The sequence below is a fragment of the Elephas maximus genome, chromosome 8 (genome assembly GCF_024166365.1).
Source record: "Elephas maximus indicus isolate mEleMax1 chromosome 8, mEleMax1 primary haplotype, whole genome shotgun sequence".
Lineage (NCBI taxonomy): Eukaryota > Metazoa > Chordata > Mammalia > Proboscidea > Elephantidae > Elephas > Elephas maximus.
Window position 1 is genome coordinate 10172497 of NC_064826.1, and position 16995 is coordinate 10189491.

Consider the following 16995-nt stretch of genomic DNA (forward strand, 5'->3'; position numbering starts at 1 on the left):
GAGCTGTCAAGCTGGAGACTGTCATTTCTGTCTCTGCTTTTCACATACTTCTGCCAGTGAGAATACAGAGTTCAGTATGTCTGGTTTCGTATTGTCTAGCACAGTTAGTTAGTAATGCTACTATTGTAACAGATATACGTAGACTAAACAGTAAAGTCTGTCCTGAACATATGTTTCTTTTTCCATTTATAAGTTACACTAGAAAAAAAAATGCAAAATGAAGAAACAACAGATAATTTACCTCTCAGAGTAACGTGCACAGAACTAAAATAATAACACCCATTTATAGTTTCTTTCCTTAAAAAAAAAGAAAAAAAAGACTCTCTCTTTGAGTGGAAGGAAGGAACAATAGACCCCAACCTCACGCCATGCAGTGCAGCATAGAGGTAGGTGTTTTGGTGGTAGCAGCGCGGGTGTGCCTGAGGAAGGTAGGATCTCATGGATGAGGAGGAACAGGTTCCTTCTTCACAAGACCAGTCTCTGTTCCAGAACTGGATCCTCCAGTGACTGACTCGTGCAGTGTTCGTGGGTATTTTCCGTGGCTGCAGGAATGTAACAGTGTACCATTGCCGTATGTAGTTTATAAGAAAATACTGGACAGTAAGGGTCGTTGTCTTCCTATCTGACCAAGTACAAGCCTGGGAAAGCAGGAACACATATAAGTACTTCTAAAATGACTATAAATGTCTTTGTTTTCTGGAAATAAAACCCAGCTACTGAATGCACCAGTTAAGAGGTTGGCGATTCTATACTCAGTTCAGAGCACATTCTACCATCTCCCTCTCCTTTTGTCCCAGAATGTCCACATCCCTGTCTTACAGTAGCTAGGAGAAACTGCCCACTCATACACATGTAAACTCGTGCACGCACACACACGCATACACACACACACACACACCCTGGGGTGAGGCACGGTCTTTTCTCCTGATGTCTAAGAGGGGCTCATCAATCTACTTTTTAGAGCCAATTAAGAGTTCATCTGAAAGATAAAATCTTGCTGTCAAAAGCCACAAATTGCTTAGTCTTAGAATAACCACTTAGTCTTTGTTTTTGGCCATCAAGGTTTCAGAAATACTGAGGTCTCATTGTAAGCATGATCCTATACATTAAAGACTCTTTTAAAACATTACTATAAAAGGATATTTGTAGGTCAAATCTAAGATATTGTCAATTTATCAGCCAGGATACCTGACTGTACTAGTGATTCAGTCCAATCCCACAAAGACTTGAGTATTTTAAAGCCAAATGGCTAGTATGCCTGTTGTCATCAGCCTGGACATTCATCTGGGAGACAGGAATGATCTTGTCACCTCATGTGCTGTTGCCGTTCATCCCTAAATTTTTACTTTCCATTTCGCCCTAGTATTTGCCACCACCTGAACTGTTACAAGCCTTGTGTGATGTGCTAAGTGAGAGTGGACTATTGAAAACTCTTAACTGTGTTTCATGTCAGTAATAGTAAAACAACCTATTTTGGATTTGTGTGAGTAGATCAGCCTCTGAGCAGAAGTGAAGTATTTTCCTTTTGTTTCAACATACCTGAATTTTGGACCACATCTAATATATTTCGTTTGGGTTTTAGATAATCATGATTTGGTTAAAACACCTGAACGGACATTTTTAGAGAGTGTGTGTGTTACAGCCATGAAGTACGTGACGTGTGCCGATAATGGAATGGATCACACTACAGATCTCACGTATACGTTCTTGTGCAACCACTCATGTAACCTCTACTCAAGTTAGGCAAAAAGAGCCTTTTCATGACCTTAGAAACCCCTGTTTACCTCTCTGGTACACCCTCCGGTCTTCCTCCTAGAGATAACTACATCCTGACTTCGGAGATAATCCTTTTTTTTTTTTTTCTTTCAGCTTTATCACCTATGGCATGAGCTAACGTAGTTTAATTTTGTCCAGTTTTGAACTTCTTATGAATAGATTCACGCAGACATTCTTTTGTGACCTGTCTTTTACAAGCATCATGTTTGTGAGATTCATCCATATTCTGTGTGTAGTTGTAGTTCTTTCTTCATTTTTCATTTCTGAGTATTCTGTTGTATGAATATGCCACCATTTATATACCTATTCCACAAATGAGGACATTTTGGGGTTGTTTTCAGTTTGGGGCAGTCATGGAAAATGTTGCTAAGAAGTTCTTACCTGTTGTCACCTAGTGCCAGGAGTTATTCCAGAGAACAGACCCATGAGTGAATTGCGTGGTCATAGAGCTTACTAGATGATGCCACTTGGTTTCCCAAAGTCGTGGTACCACTCTACAGTCCCCTGGCGGGGTGTGAGATGCCCACGGCCCCACCCCGGGCTGGTGCTTGTAATCATCAGATTTTAATGTTTGCAGATATGATGAATGTGTAGTAGTATTTCTTCTGCTTTTAACGTGCATTTCCCTGATTGTTAATGCAGTTGAGCATTTTTTCATATGCTCACTGACCTTTTGGATGTCCTCTTCATTGAAGTGCCTATTCAAGTCTTTTGCCCTTATTTGAATTTGGTTGTTTCTTTCTATACTGATTTATAGAAAATTTCTATATATTCTGGATTCTGGTTCTTTTAGTGCTTTTTGTACCATTTGAGACGTTATCCCAAAGTCATGCAGATAATCTTCTAGAAGCTTCTACAGTTTTGCAGTTTTCCATTTCGGTCTTTAACTCATTTGGAATTGATTTTTTGGTGGGTGCTGTTAAAATGAAAAAGTTGCCATTGATTGGACTTTGACACATGGTGACACCATGTGTGTCAGAGTACAGCTGTGTTCCATAGGGTTTTCGGTGGCTGGTTTTTATAAGTAGATCTCCAGGCCTTTCTTCCAAGGTGACTCTGGGTAGCTTGAACCTCCAGTTTTTCAGTTAGCAACTGAGCGTCTTAACTGTTTGCACTACCAAGGAACTCCAGATGGTGTAAGGAGGGGTATATTGCTATTTGTTTTCTTATAAATACCTGTTTATCCCTGCACCATATTTTGAATAGTCCATTCTTTCTCTGTTCCTGGCAGCACCACTTTTGTCCTATACCGTGTGTTGACATAGGTGCAGGTCCTGGGATAGATGGCCCTTTCTGTTCCCTTAGTCTGTTAGCCTGTCTTCACACCAACCACACTGTCCGTTAGCATTCTGGTAAGACTTGATACCTGGCAGGCCCTTCTACCTTATTCTTCAAGTGTGCCTTGGTCTTTTTTGCCCTTTCACTCCTATAAAAATTTTTGAGTTAGTTTATCACAAGTTGATCCTCCTACCCACCAACCCACCCCCCAAAATGCAAGCAATCAAATAATCAAAAACTTGCTGGAATTTTCATTTGGATCACATTGAATCTGTCCTGGTAAAATTCTACATCATTAGATCTTTAATGTCCTTCACAGTTTTATTTTTTTTATATATATGTACATATATCTTTTTTTTTCTAAACCTGACACATACATCTCTTACTAGATTTATTTCCAGGTACTTCATACTTTCTGGTGGTCTTATAAATGACATATGTATCATTACTAGGTATGAAATTATAAAATAAAACAATATATATCACTATTTTATATAAAATTATATACGTATGATTGAACCATTTGAAATAGCTGTTTTCCGTAGGTCAAAAATGGTCAAATATTGGCAGTTCCGTGTGGTTCCAGCTAATAACCATGTGATGCTGGAATATAGAAACAGTTAATTTTTATACTGATTTTGTATCTACAAACTTGTTGAAAATTCTTGTTGATTCTAATAATTTATCTGAGGATTATTTTAGGTTCTTTAATACACAGTTACATCCTACTTGAGTAATGGCAGCTTTATTCCTTTCCAGCCCTTATATCTTTTATTTATCCTTCTTGCTTTGCTGGGTTGGCTAGGGCCTCCAGGGCAATGTTGAAAAGAAGTGGTGAAGGTGTTCGTTTACATATTGTATAGTATGTCTTGTTTCCAGACTCAGAGGGGAAGCTTTCAACCTTCCACTATTAAATATCATGTTTGCTGTAGGCATTTTGTTGACAACTTTTATCAAGTTTTGTCTATTCTAAAAGGTTAAAAGGTTGGAATTTTTCTTGTTTAAAATCATCATTGGTAGTTGAATTTTACCAAAAGCTTTTCCATCGTATATTAGATAGTCCTGTGTGGTTTTTTCTTTTAACCTGTTGTTTTATTGGTTACAGTAATTGATTTTCTACTATTTAACCAACCTTGGTCTTGATATATTACCATTTTTATATACTAATACATTAGAATATTATTTATATTATGTATTTTTACATATTTATACTATACAATATGTACAGGTAGAAATATATTTACATAAATATAATCTTTGTGTGTTTTATCTCTTTTATCACTGTGTTATGAGTATAACTGGCCTATAATTTTGCCTTCTCATGCTGTCCTCCTTAGATTTTGGTATGAAGGTTATGCTAGCGTCAGAAAAAAAAAAGTTGGGAGTTTTTCTTCTTTCTCTGTTCTCTGGAGAAGTTTGTGTATGATTGGAATGATTTCCTTCTTGAATCTTGGTAGAACTCACTAATGTGGCCTTTTGATCTATAGTTTTCTTTGTGGGAATGTTTTTTGACTACTGAGTCAGCTTCTTTCATGATGATAAGACTATTCAGGTTCTCTAGTTTGTATTGAGTCCATTTTGATCTTTCTAGAAATATGTCCATTTCATCTGGTTTTTTACATTTGTGGGCATAATGTTGTTTATGTTATTCTTTTAACTGTTTAATGTCTATACCATTTGTAGTGATGACTCTTCTCTTTCTTGATATTGGGCACTTGTGCTATTTTCTCTTTTTACCAGTTTTATCTTTTTAAAGAACTTGTTTGAGATTTGTTAATCCTCTCTATTTTCTGTTTCGTTAATTTTCACCCTACCGTTATGGTTTTTGCCCTAATTTTTCTCCTTTTTGTCGTTTTGTTTTTTAACTTCTTAGTGAGTTCTTGACTCATTAATCTTTAGCCTTCTTTTCTAACATAAGCATTTAAGGCTGTGTGTTTCTATGGCAGTAGGTCACACATTTTGATACAGTGTTTTCGTTATTGTCTGACCAAAATATTTTCTTATTTCCAGCATGCTTTTCCTTTAACCTAAACATTACTTAATAGTCTGTTTCTTAATTTCCGAACATATGTGTTTTGTCTAGGTATCCTTTTTTTTTTTTACTGATTTCTGTGTTGATTTGTAGCTTAATTGTTTTGTGGTTAATGAATATACTATGTATGATTTAGATCCTTGGACATATGTTGAGACATGTTCATGGCCCAGGGTTATGGATAGTTTTTGTGTATGTTTGAAAAGGATGTGTATTCTGCAGTTGCTAGTTGCAGTATTTATGGCCATTGAATCAAGCATTGTTCTTACTGGACACATGCCTCCTGATTCTTTTGTTGAACCCTCTTAGTCTGTCATCTGTTAAGAGAAATGTGTTTAAAATCTTCTGCCGTGATTGTGGAGCTGCTTTATTTCTCCTTGTAGTTCTGTCTAGTTATTGCTTTCTGTATTTTCCAGGCTATGTTACTAAGTGCCTACAAATTTTAAATGGTTATAATGTTTTTCTGGCAAATCGAATTATTTTATCGTTATGAAATGAATGACCCTTTATTAATGATGGTCTGTTAATATAACTACACCACTTTTCTTTTGAAAGCCTGGTATCTTTTCTCCATCTTTTTGTTTTAAACTGTTCTATATTTTTTATATGTTATGTATGTATTTTGAGTTTACCAGTGGTCCCCAGATTACGAATGAGTTCCATTCCCAAGTCTGCCTTTAAGTTGAATTTGTACATAAGTTGGAACAGTTAGGCATGGTTCGTATCTAACATCAGTTAGTCAAATGTTTGTCTTAGTATATCATATGTAGTGTACCTTTCCATGCATAAAAAACATTAAAGAAACATTTCCAGATACACTAAAACATCTTAACATAATAATACATTGATAATAATACTGTTTTAATGTGTGTCGCAAAGTAGCGCCCATTTGTTATTACAAACCATTATATGTATCTCAAATTCTTAACATAATAGGCTTTTTGGGGGTTAGTTCGTAACTACGGGTTGTGCCTGTATTTTTAAATCCAGTGGGACGGTCTTTTCACAGGAACATTTAGTATAATTACATTTAAAGTGATTTTGTTTCCTTTTCTTTATTGTCTTTTGAATCTCTCGCTTTTTATCCATTTTTTTTCTTTCTTTTAATTACATAGGTTGATCCTTTTTTTTTAGTGGTTCATCAGAATCTAAAATCAATCCCTTTATCTTCTTCCCAGACACTCTCAGGCCCTCAGATCTCTAACTCCTTTCCCCACCCCACTTCATTCCTGCAGAGCTGAGAGAAGATGGTTTCCAGCCTCAGACTTACCTGGTGCGGGGAGTGAAAGCCCTGCACACTGCTTTAAAATTGTGGATGAAAAAAGAAGTAAGTCGTTTCCCTGGGTAAAATCATAGTTATTTTTTAAGGTGGCAAGATGAGGAGAACAGTCCTTGTTCTGGCAGCAGTTGTGAGTGGCAGTAGTCGAGGAAATGGAATTACGCTTTAAATGCAGCCTGCATTTTATTATGCAGTATAGTATACAAGGGGGCTGGGTTATCTTTATATTTAGGAGAATAAAGTACACATTTCTCTGATCCGTAATCTGGAAAAGAAGGTAATTCAAGTATATCTAGGGTATTGACTAAGACATTCTTGTATTTTTAAGCAAATAACGTGCACCCTCTACATTTGTTTGTCAACTTCACCCTCATGGCGCTGCTATGCCAATTTTTTTTTTACATGTTGCTGTAAAACATAGGCAAACAAACATAGAAGGTGTGCGTTATTTCCCTAAAAACAGTGTAACGTGCTAAGCACTGTGCTAAGTCTTTATATGCATCATCTGATTTAATTCCCAAAGCAACTGCATGAGATCTGGGTGCTGTTTTTTCCCCATTGTACAGATGGGAAAGCTGAGGTTCTAGGAGTATGAGTAACTTGCCCAAGATAACTGGCTGAGCTGGGACTTGAACCTAGCTCTCTGCAGTTGCAAAGCCTGTGGTCTTAGCCATTCTGCAAGACTTACATGAAAGGAAAGGAAAGGAGAGTTGAAGCTTCAGACATGAACTTTTGATTTTCACTAAAATCTTGTCCAATTGTTTGCATTTGAATCTCACCACCTTCAAGAGGTCATCCCAGGTCTCCACCTGGAATGAATATTTACTTCCCTTTACTTACACTTCCAGAGCATATTTCTTGTGCCAGTGTAATAAGACTTAAAAGCCATATGTGTAGAGTGGTGTGTCCATGTCTCCCTGAAGATCTGGGAGCTCTCGAAGAGTAGGGACTGATGCCCTCATCTGCATTGCCCCATGGAACTGCACACAACGCTTTGATGAGTGATAAGTCTGTGAGCCAATGAAAATACATTTTCTTACTAACTTCTTGAATGTCCACTTGAAGTAAAAATCTTCCTCCTTAGAGGTATTGGGAGACAGTAACTAATCAGTTATCTTCCCAGTAATTTTCCACTCTTTTCACTTTGTTATCCTTACATTACATACCCAGTGATCCAAAGAACTGTGGATGGATTCAGAAAATAAAAACCACGTCTTCCACTGTCAAAGACTTCACCGTCTGAATGAGAACCAGAGACAAACACATGAAAAATTATATAGCAAAATAAAAACAAAAGATACATTGTGAAAACTGTAATTCATTGCCTGCTGAAGGCTTTCCACTAGTGTTCTCAAACGTGTGTTTACATCTGCATTGCCTTTAGAACTTTTTAAAAATAAAACCTCTGGGTCCTCCCCTAGAGGTTCTGATATAGTAGCTATAGAATCTGGACCTCTGTTCATAACAACCTTTATGGATGATTTTGGTGCATATACCAAAATTTGCTATAAATAATAAATACTGTTAACATGTTACAGTACAGTAATTTATTGAAATGCATTTTTTTTTTTTAAAGCATGATGCTTATATTTAACTGTTAAATTTGCTCTAAATTGAGAAGCAGCTTAGCATCATGGCTAAGAGCGTGGCATCTGGAGTCAGATGTTTGCAATAAAATCTCAGCTTTGCCCCTAATAAACTAGCCTTGTGACCTTGGACCTAACGCCTGCTACGGTTTCCTCAATTGTGAGATGGGGTAAAAGTGGTATCTTTTTCATAGTGTTGTTGGAAGGGTTAAATGAGTTGTACTTGTAAAGGTCTTGGAACAGTAGCTTGCCTGGCACATAGTTAGCACTTGATGCTGCTTGTTGTTATTAGTTTATTTTAACCAACTATGCAAAAACCAAAGAAAAGGTGTAAAGTGAAAGTAGAAACCAGAATGCTGAGTGTGTCTGAAGAACCAAATGTTCTCAGATGTAGAGATGTTGGAAATGGGCATGATAAATAATGACAGTAGTTAGCAGTAGTTCAATAGATATGTAGCTCGTCAACTAATTCCTCTTCCTGTTGATGGGATCTTATTCCTGTTTTGCCTTTGACTCTGAAAAGAAAAAACGAGTTTGCAAAAATTTGTTCAAATTAGACTTCTCATGAGTCTTGGTAGACATCATGGTAATTAATGGATTAAAGCTAACTGCCCCACTAGTGGGACAAGTTGAAATCATATGCCATTGGATAGGACTCTGTCTTAGGCTGGGTTCTCTAGAGCAGCAAAACTGGTAAAGCATATAAATATATAGAGAGAGAGATTTATATCAAGGAAATGGTTCACATGATTGTAGAGGCTGAAATGTCCCAAGTCTGTGGATCAGGATAGAGGCATCCATTGATTCACATAGTTGCAGGGGTTGGTGAACCCAAGATGGACAGGTCGGAGAGCAGGGCTCTTGCTCACAGGCTGTGAAGATTGTCGAACCCCAAGATTGGCAGATAAGCTGCTAGCTCAAGTACTCAATACAAAGCAAAATTCAGCGTCAGAGAAGTCAACCTGCAGCCCAGTCTAAGGGTTTTATAAGTTAAGGAGAATCTCCTCAGGTGCCGTTATACCAACTACATGAGCTCTAAGACCTGGCTGAGCAAGAGACACCACGTATGTAGCTATGCTTATAAAATCTAGAGAACCCAAAGGTCACTTCTATTAAGGTATAAGTAACTTTGGCTTTCTTTGTTAATTCAAATACAGCTTGTGTCTGAACATGCCTTTGAAATTCCAGACAATGTTAGACCTGGACATCTTATTAAAGAGCTTTCTAAAGTAATTCGAGCAATAGAGGTAAGTGTAGAAACTGTCATGTAAATGCTTGATTGCGTCTTTTTGGAGAAACAAATGGTCCAATTAGTTTCACCTTTCCAGAGATGAATACTAAGTAGAGAAGGAGAAAAATGTGAGGTGAGTGAGGAGCGCTTGGTGAAGCTGTGTGGCAAGGGGATGGTATTGGTGGGGTGGGGCAAGGAGAGCCACTTGACTGAAAATATTAAAGCCACTTGGTTAGAAAACCACTTTTTTGTCAAAAGCTTATAAAATCTGTGATTAGGTGTTACAACTTCATAATTAGGACCTATCCTAGTATTTGGAAACCCTGGTGGTGTAGTGGTTAAGTGCTACAGCCGCTAACCAAAAGGTCGGCAGTTCAAATTCACCAGGCGCTCCTTGGAAACTCTATGGGGCAGTTCTACTCTGTCCTGTAGGGTCACTATGAGTTGGAATCGACTCGACGGCAGTGGATGGATCCTAGTATTGAAGAAAGGGCATTATAATTAAAGTCATTCTTGAAAAAGGTGGTTCTGTTAGTGTGTAGCTTGAATTGACAGGAAATTAAGTGGAAGGATGGAGCCCAGCTGGAAATTTAAGAACTTAAATTAGGGCCGTGTTTGAAATATAGACAGAGGTACCATATTTTTATGCAAATAACACGCGCCTTCTACTTTTGTCTGTCAACCATGCTGTCTCCTCGCAAGGTATCTTTGTAAGCATGCTATGCAAATTTTGTTCTGCAGCAGCATGTAAAAAACATTGGTATAGCAGCACTTATGAAAATATCTTGTGGTGGGGAGGGCACGGTTGGCAAACGTAAAAGGTGCACGTTGTTTGCGTAAAAATGCAGTATACATCTAAGATCTTAAAGTGCTGTATTTAATATCCATGTAATTCTCAGTTGTGTTCAGATGTTTTCTGTTTTTAAAGAGTGATGATAATTACATATAAATGGATTTAGTATGAAAAGCCATATAATATATATGATCTTAAATATGTATGTAAATAAATACATATATAAATTTCATGCACCAAAACTAAGAATCAATCCAATAACGAAGGTGTGGGTCTATATGAGAAAACTATAAATCCTCACTGAGGGAAGTATAGCAATAGCTACATAAGTGGAGTCTCATTTCTGAAAATATGCCAACCCTAAATTAATATTATAAATTTAAAGTGGTAAAATACACCTGGAAGAATAATTGGACAAAAATAGCCAAGGATTTTTTTTTTTTTTTTTAATTTGAGGGTAGGGAGTGTAGAAGGTAGCTAGATGGCCAGTAGAAAAATGTATAAAGGAAATGAACAGGCATTTCACTAGAGAAGAAATGGAAATGGCCAACCCAATAAAAATATGAAAAATGTTCTCAAATTGTGAAAAAATGTTCAACCACACTTTGCCATCTGTGATTTCATATAATCAGTTACCACGGTTTTATGAGATTCAAGTAAAAGATGATGTCAGGTATCTGGGAAATGTGTTGGGGAGTAGCCGCGCTCGTGCCCTCCTGGGGGAAGTGTAGATTAGTTTCTGCTTCTAACGGCCTCTCCCTTGACCTCGCTGTTCCACTCTACCTAGTAAATAAGGGGATTCCAGTTACACTTGGTAGATGGAACACACCTTCTTACCACCACCACCTCTTGGAACTAAAATGGCAGTAAAAGAATAGAAAAGACATTCCCAAGGACAGAGAATGATAGAGACGAAACCTCCAGCACAATTTTGGAAACTGGAAAGCAGCTGAACAAGTGGTAGTTGACTCAGCAGACCAGCAAGAGTGGAAACCAGGGTGGACAGTGGGGGAAGGCTGGGTGCTGGTTGATTTGTACAGCAGAACCTTCAGTGAGCTCAGAAGTGGGGACACTAGGTCCCTCTCAATATGAGAATGGAGGTGGGATTGAAAACAGGGATGACAAATCAATTTACGAAGCAAATAGATCTCCAGATCCCCTCCTTAACACCTGCAGAGAACTAGAGGTTCACTTGTTTTGAGAGGTTGAACCTGAGACTGTGAGCTTTGGGACATGGGGCTTAGCTGAGGGCACATGGGTAGTACCATCCTGAAAACCAGAGGACAAGTGACGTCTACATAGTGAATGACTCTTCTTCCACTTGGCTACCAGCACACTGGCAGCTTGGTGGGTGGGAGCAGATCAGTAAGGCCTTTGATGGCTTCTCCAGGCTCCAAGAGCAGCCAGTCCAGGGTGGGTCTGGAAAAGGCAAGGCTGCAGGGGTAGGGTGGCCAGAGTCAGCAGATAAAAATTCCGTTAGATTTGAATTTTACATAAACAGTGATGATTTTTAGTATAACTGTGGAGCCCTGGTTAAGGGCTAAGTTGCTAACCAAAAGGTCTGCAGTTCAAATCTACCAACTGCTCCTTGAAAACTATATGCGGCAGATCTGCTCTGTCCTAAAGGGTCACTATGAGTTGAAATCGACTCAACAGCAGTGAGTTCAATGGGTGTCTTAAATGCTGCATAGGGCATACTCTTTGTTGTTTATCTGAAACCCAAATGTAGCTCAGCATCCTGTGCTTTATCTGGCAATCCTATTCAGGAGGGGTATCTCCAAAAAAAAAAGTAATAAAATTGCTAAGATCACCTAAAGCATTTGAATGCTTGCATTCTTCTGCAGATAATTTTGGAATCAATTAGTGGAAAGTACATAAAAAACAAAGCAGATGGAAAATGAGGCTGCTTTTTTTTATAAACTCAAGGGGAAATCAAAGGATGTAAGAAAGGAAATGTAATGATAGTATATGTCACATGGTGCTGGGCTGTAAACAGTTTTTACGGAGTGCAATTTAAACACTGAATATTGAAGGACGGCAGTGTGTGCATGTTTGGGAGAGGCCTCATCCTGTAGGAAGTGTGTAATGGCTGAAACTGAAAAACCAAGAAATACTATAAACATCTTTTTTAGAAATTTGGAGGTACCTTTGAACCAAAACTATCCTATGACACCATCATTAAATTGAACAACTGTTTAGACCAATTAATAATGTTTTCTTTGAGCATTATGCCCTTATAAAAAAAAAATGAGCATAAACTGACAACCATTCATCTAAAGCGGCAATGACGACTTAAGGGGCAGAGAGCTTAAGTTAGCGGTAAAGAAGGCCTCTGGGTGGAGATAGTGGGAATGTGACACCGTGTGAAGTAGGTAACCAGTGTCACTGAGCTGTTCGTATAGAAATTGGGAATAGATGTATGTTTGGTTGTGTATATCGCCACCAAAAATAAAGAAATTCTATATATATACGCGCACACGTGTATACAAAGAAGTTTGAAAGCAAATAACTGCAAACAACACACTGGCACTCAGAGCTGCAGTGGCTGCCTCAGGAGATGGGGAGAACGGACTGCTGATTTCCCTGATGGACCTTCTGAAGGGTTTCGTTTCTAAAACAACACGTATGTGTGACTGTGACTTAAAAAATAATTGCTGATTATTGATCACAAACATGTATGTGAAACAATTTTTGTCATAGGAAAAACTGGAAGCAGCCTAAATAGTTACTGGCAAATATTAGGTCAATACATTGTGCTAGATCCACCAAAAGCTTTTCAAAATGATACTGAAATCCGAGGAAATAGGTTCACAGTATATTACGTGAAGGAGAGGAGGGAAGAAAGGTCTCAGCAAAACAATTTGAGTCTTATGGTTTGTTATTTTCTGTTTGTATGATGAAATGGAATGGCCTTTGTTTTCTAGAATATTTTTATGGCTGATTATTCAGACAGGTATGTAGCCTTGCCATAAAAATACCCTGAATTTAATTCTTAAAGGAGGAAAACGGCAAACCAGTTAAATCTCAGGGAATTCCTACCGTGTGTCCAGTCTCACGATCCTCAAATGAAGCAACTTCCCCACACCATTCCCGACGGAAGATGCGGAAACTTCGAGACCATACTGTCCGAACTCCTTCTAACCTCGACATCTTGGAGCTCCACACGAGGGAGGTCCTGAAAAGACTAGAGATGTGTCCGTGGGAAGAGGTGAGTATTGTGCTCCATGAGGGCAAAAAGATATGTTGTTCTTCAGAGGTCTTCAAGGGCATAGTGAAAGGAGGAAGAGCCTGCCTGTCCTGTGGTCGACCTTTGCCCTCACATTGTAGGAGTCCACTGTAGTTACACCTGTGGCAGGTGATGCTTGCTCTTCCCAGGTGCCAGTGTAGAGGCAGGAGGAGACTGTTTCCATGTGCTGCCTGTTGACTGCGTATTTGCCAAGGGCTGTGTGTGTGCTCCTCTGGGCCCTGGAGAAGATACCAGAGTGAGCACCACTGACGCGCCTGCCCTGGTGACGTGTCGTTCAGGCTGAGGTTGGCAGGGTGGGGAGACAGAGACCTGTGAGAATGTAATTTCAGATACTAGCCAGTGCTGTAAAGGAAACCAGAAGAGTAGGGCACCAGTACAAGAGGGCGCGGGGTGGCCAGTACTTTAGCTGGAGCGGTCAGCGCCTCCCAGGAGTTGACATCTGAGCCAACAATTAAATCAGGGAAGGAGTCAGGTCACCACAGAGATTCGAGGAACAGCATTGTGGGCAGAGGGGAGAACACGTGCAGAAATCCTGTTCTTGAACCAGCAGCATCGGCAGCTCCTGGGGGATTGTGGAAATGTGGAAATGTGGAAAGGAGACTCCTTAGGGAGAGGACAGGCAGGAATGTACAGGAGAAAGCTAGGGGTGTCTCTGAATTTAAAATATTTAAGCAAGTTATATAAAAATTAATTTCATATAGGTCTGTGTATATTGTTTGAAGATTTTGTTGTTGTTCTAAACCTGTTTAACCCACAGATGTCTGGGGAAAGGTTTGGCTTATTTTGAAAGGTTCTAATCATAATTAAGAGAAAATATTGCTACAAAAAGGCAGTGGTTTTTCTGTATGAAGAACCCTCTGCTGTTGACCCATGCTGCCCCGGAGTGGCCTGTGTCCCTGTGGCAGCAGGTTGTCCCTGTGTACTGCTGGCGGTACTGTGAGAGGACTGGAGTGGGTTAGGGTGGGCGTGAAGTGGGCAGCAACCACACCCCAAAAGGAAGAGACAAGGGGGAGAGGGTGGGCGATGGCCAAGAGGTGGAACCCTGTCACCCCCTGGGCCTGGGCCCCTGGAGGACCTGGCTGTTGCACGTCCTAGCCGAGAAGGAGGGCGGGGCATCTGCTGCTGTCCTTGGGTCTGGCAGGTGTGTTTGAGGGCAGAGGCTGAGTAAGTTCTGCGTATATACTTTCAGGACATCTTGAGCTCTAAACTGAATGGAAAATTCAACAAACATCTCCAACCGTCTTCCACGGTTCCTGACTGGAGAGCGAAAGATAACGACCTGCGTTTACTGCTGACTAACGGAAGGATAATTAAGTATGTAAAGTAGGTCTCAGTGGCAAACTGGTTAGTTTTCAGTGGACTCCTTTTGTTGGTTTAATCCCTCTCCAGACTATTCCACAGCCAGCTGGAGTGTGGGCACAGTGTCTCTGTGATGGGGGGAGGGGAAACCGGCACGGAGTCCGTACTGTTTCCTGACTTGATGATTCTTCTCCCTCTGATGCAGAGATGAGAGACAGCCCTTCACAGATACAAGTCTTTATACAGCAGATAGTGAAAGTGAAGAGGATAAAAGGAGGACAAAAAAGACAAAAATGAAGATAGAAGAGAGTTCAGGACTAGAGGGGGTGGAGAGCGAAGAACCCCAAACACCACTTAACAGTACGTCTAATGGCCATTGGGGAGGTCTCTACATTACTGTGTGATAATCTGTAAAGTAACTTGCTCATGTTAAGCTTCTGAAATTAGTCAGGGGGTGGAAACTGTTGGTGTCTCTGATGCTCTTGGAGAATCTGAAGTGTTTCTGAGTGGTTCCTCCCTTTGGGTCATGTCTACCCTGCAACCACATGCAGTAGTGCCCAGGGAAGCTTCAGCAAAGGGCGCCTGGCCGGGTTATGACACCACGTCACAGCGTCACAGGGCTCTGGAAGGGTCGTGTGGGCGTTCACCCATTTTACCACACAGCTGGCCTCTCCTCCAGATTCAGCTGCCAGTTTAATGGACTCTACTAATTTCACGTGTCATTTTAGCTAAAGCTTGTATGGTTTTCAGACTTGGGAAACAACTGGTTGATTTGAAGCTCTGAGTAATCCACAGGTGGTGGTTTATTTGATTGCCTGTTGACAAGAATGCCTCTCCTTGGATTCTAGTTGGTCATCATCAGTGTGGCAAATAACACCTCCTCCTCCTTGAGATCTGACTTCATTGAATGAAGTCTTAATTTCTCAAAGTGTCACAGGGTCTCCGTATCCCCTTCTGTTTCAAAAAGTAGTCAAAATGGAAACGAGGGTACCTGACAGTTAAATGGTCCAGATAAGTAACATTTATTTAAGCATGTTGAATACATCATTGACGGCCAATTCCAGGTAGATCTTCCATTGCTGTGGTTGGCTGCTCTGCCTTTGTGCACGCGCCAGGGAACACCAATTTATAGTTGCTGGGGGCTGTGCTCGTGGGGGAGAAAGGCAGAGCTAAGCCCTGCTTAGAAGCTTGTTGAGCTCATGCCCTACTTGAACGCTTTTTAGCTTAGGAGAGCTCTCTCGTTTTCTGTTGAGATCACTAATGCAGAAGGGGACATGAAAAACATAGCTAACTGTAGTTTAGGAGGTTTATGCTGGAAAGAAATGTAAAAGAGTCAACCCAACTCAAATAAGGAATGTAATCACATTCAGTAGATACCACACATGTTTCAAGAACATACTTCAGCCTGTATTTTAATCAATTAGGAGAGAGACTTTGGGAAGGAAAAAAAGAGATGAAGTCAATGAAGAGAGCAGTGGGGCAGGCGTAGAGCAGGCGAGATGGAAAGAGCTAGGGAAGCTGGATGGACTTCAGAGACCCCCTGGTCCGTGAATTCTGACGACTTTCTCCTTCTCATTTGTGCTCTCCCTCTTTCTCAGGGTTTTTTACAAGTGTGAAGTCAGAACTCAGGAATAGATCATCAGAATATTCTGATATTTCTGATTCAGAAGACTCTGGACCCGATTGCACTGCACTGGTATGCCCGGAACCCCATGGTCTTTGCACTGGTGGGCGGAGAGATGGGACCCATTTATCCTGACCTCGGGTGAAAGCAAATGACAGCTTCCCCAAAGTCTCTAACTTCTGTAGCACAGGCTCTTCCCCCATCCCGTGACTGGTTGCATTTTTTTTTTCTAATAATTTTTATTGTGTTTTTGGTGGTTTATACAGCAGTTTAAGTTCCTATTCAACAATTTCTGTACAGATCGTTCAGTGACTGGTTACATTCTCATTATTTCATTCTGGTTTGACTGTTTGCATTTGATGAATGTAACTCTTATCTGTTTTGGGATGGGGTGGTGGGAGAGACTCCTACGTACCCTGTTCTCATAGGTTATATTTCATTTGACCTTAAAGAAAACCTATATACTGTGTGTTTATTAGCGGTTTATGCTACTGCAGTTACCGGAGATGAGATGATCTTTTTTTATGAAGTACAGAAATGATTCCATAGTAATTTAGATTCTAAGTTTTCCTGATGGATAAAATCTTTTTTATTGTTGTTGTTAGTTTGTACAGACATATGTAACTTTGCTTCTATTTATTTATTATCTCAGAAAAATAATTTTACCACTGAAGAGTCTGAAAGTTCAGGCGATGAGAAGAAACAAGAAATCACGTCCAACTTTAAGGAGGAGTCTAATGTGATGAGGAACTTCCTTCAAAAGACCCAGGAGCCATCTAGAAGTGAAATTCCAATTAAAAGGTGGGCCTGTCGATGGTGGTGGTCTTATTGCACTGTGATACCACGTTAT

General features: G+C 39.9%; 1 protein-coding gene across 2 annotated transcripts in view; it reads left to right on the forward strand.

The window, feature by feature from the left end:
- Positions 1–16995, forward strand: part of KDM7A (lysine demethylase 7A) — an 82906-nt gene that overhangs the window by 56524 nt on the left and 9387 nt on the right. Inside the window, exons 10-16 of one of the 2 annotated variants that reach the window (XM_049893179.1) lie at positions 6322–6413; positions 9109–9198; positions 12974–13183; positions 14412–14536; positions 14727–14881; positions 16120–16217; positions 16798–16946. In XM_049893179.1, the coding sequence (XP_049749136.1) occupies positions 6322–6413; positions 9109–9198; positions 12974–13183; positions 14412–14536; positions 14727–14881; positions 16120–16217; positions 16798–16946 (919 nt within the window). Of the gene's footprint in view, positions 1–6321; positions 6414–9108; positions 9199–12973; positions 13184–14411; positions 14546–14726; positions 14882–16119; positions 16218–16797; positions 16947–16995 lie in introns of both variants that reach the window. The other variant, XM_049893180.1, reaches the window with a different exon arrangement.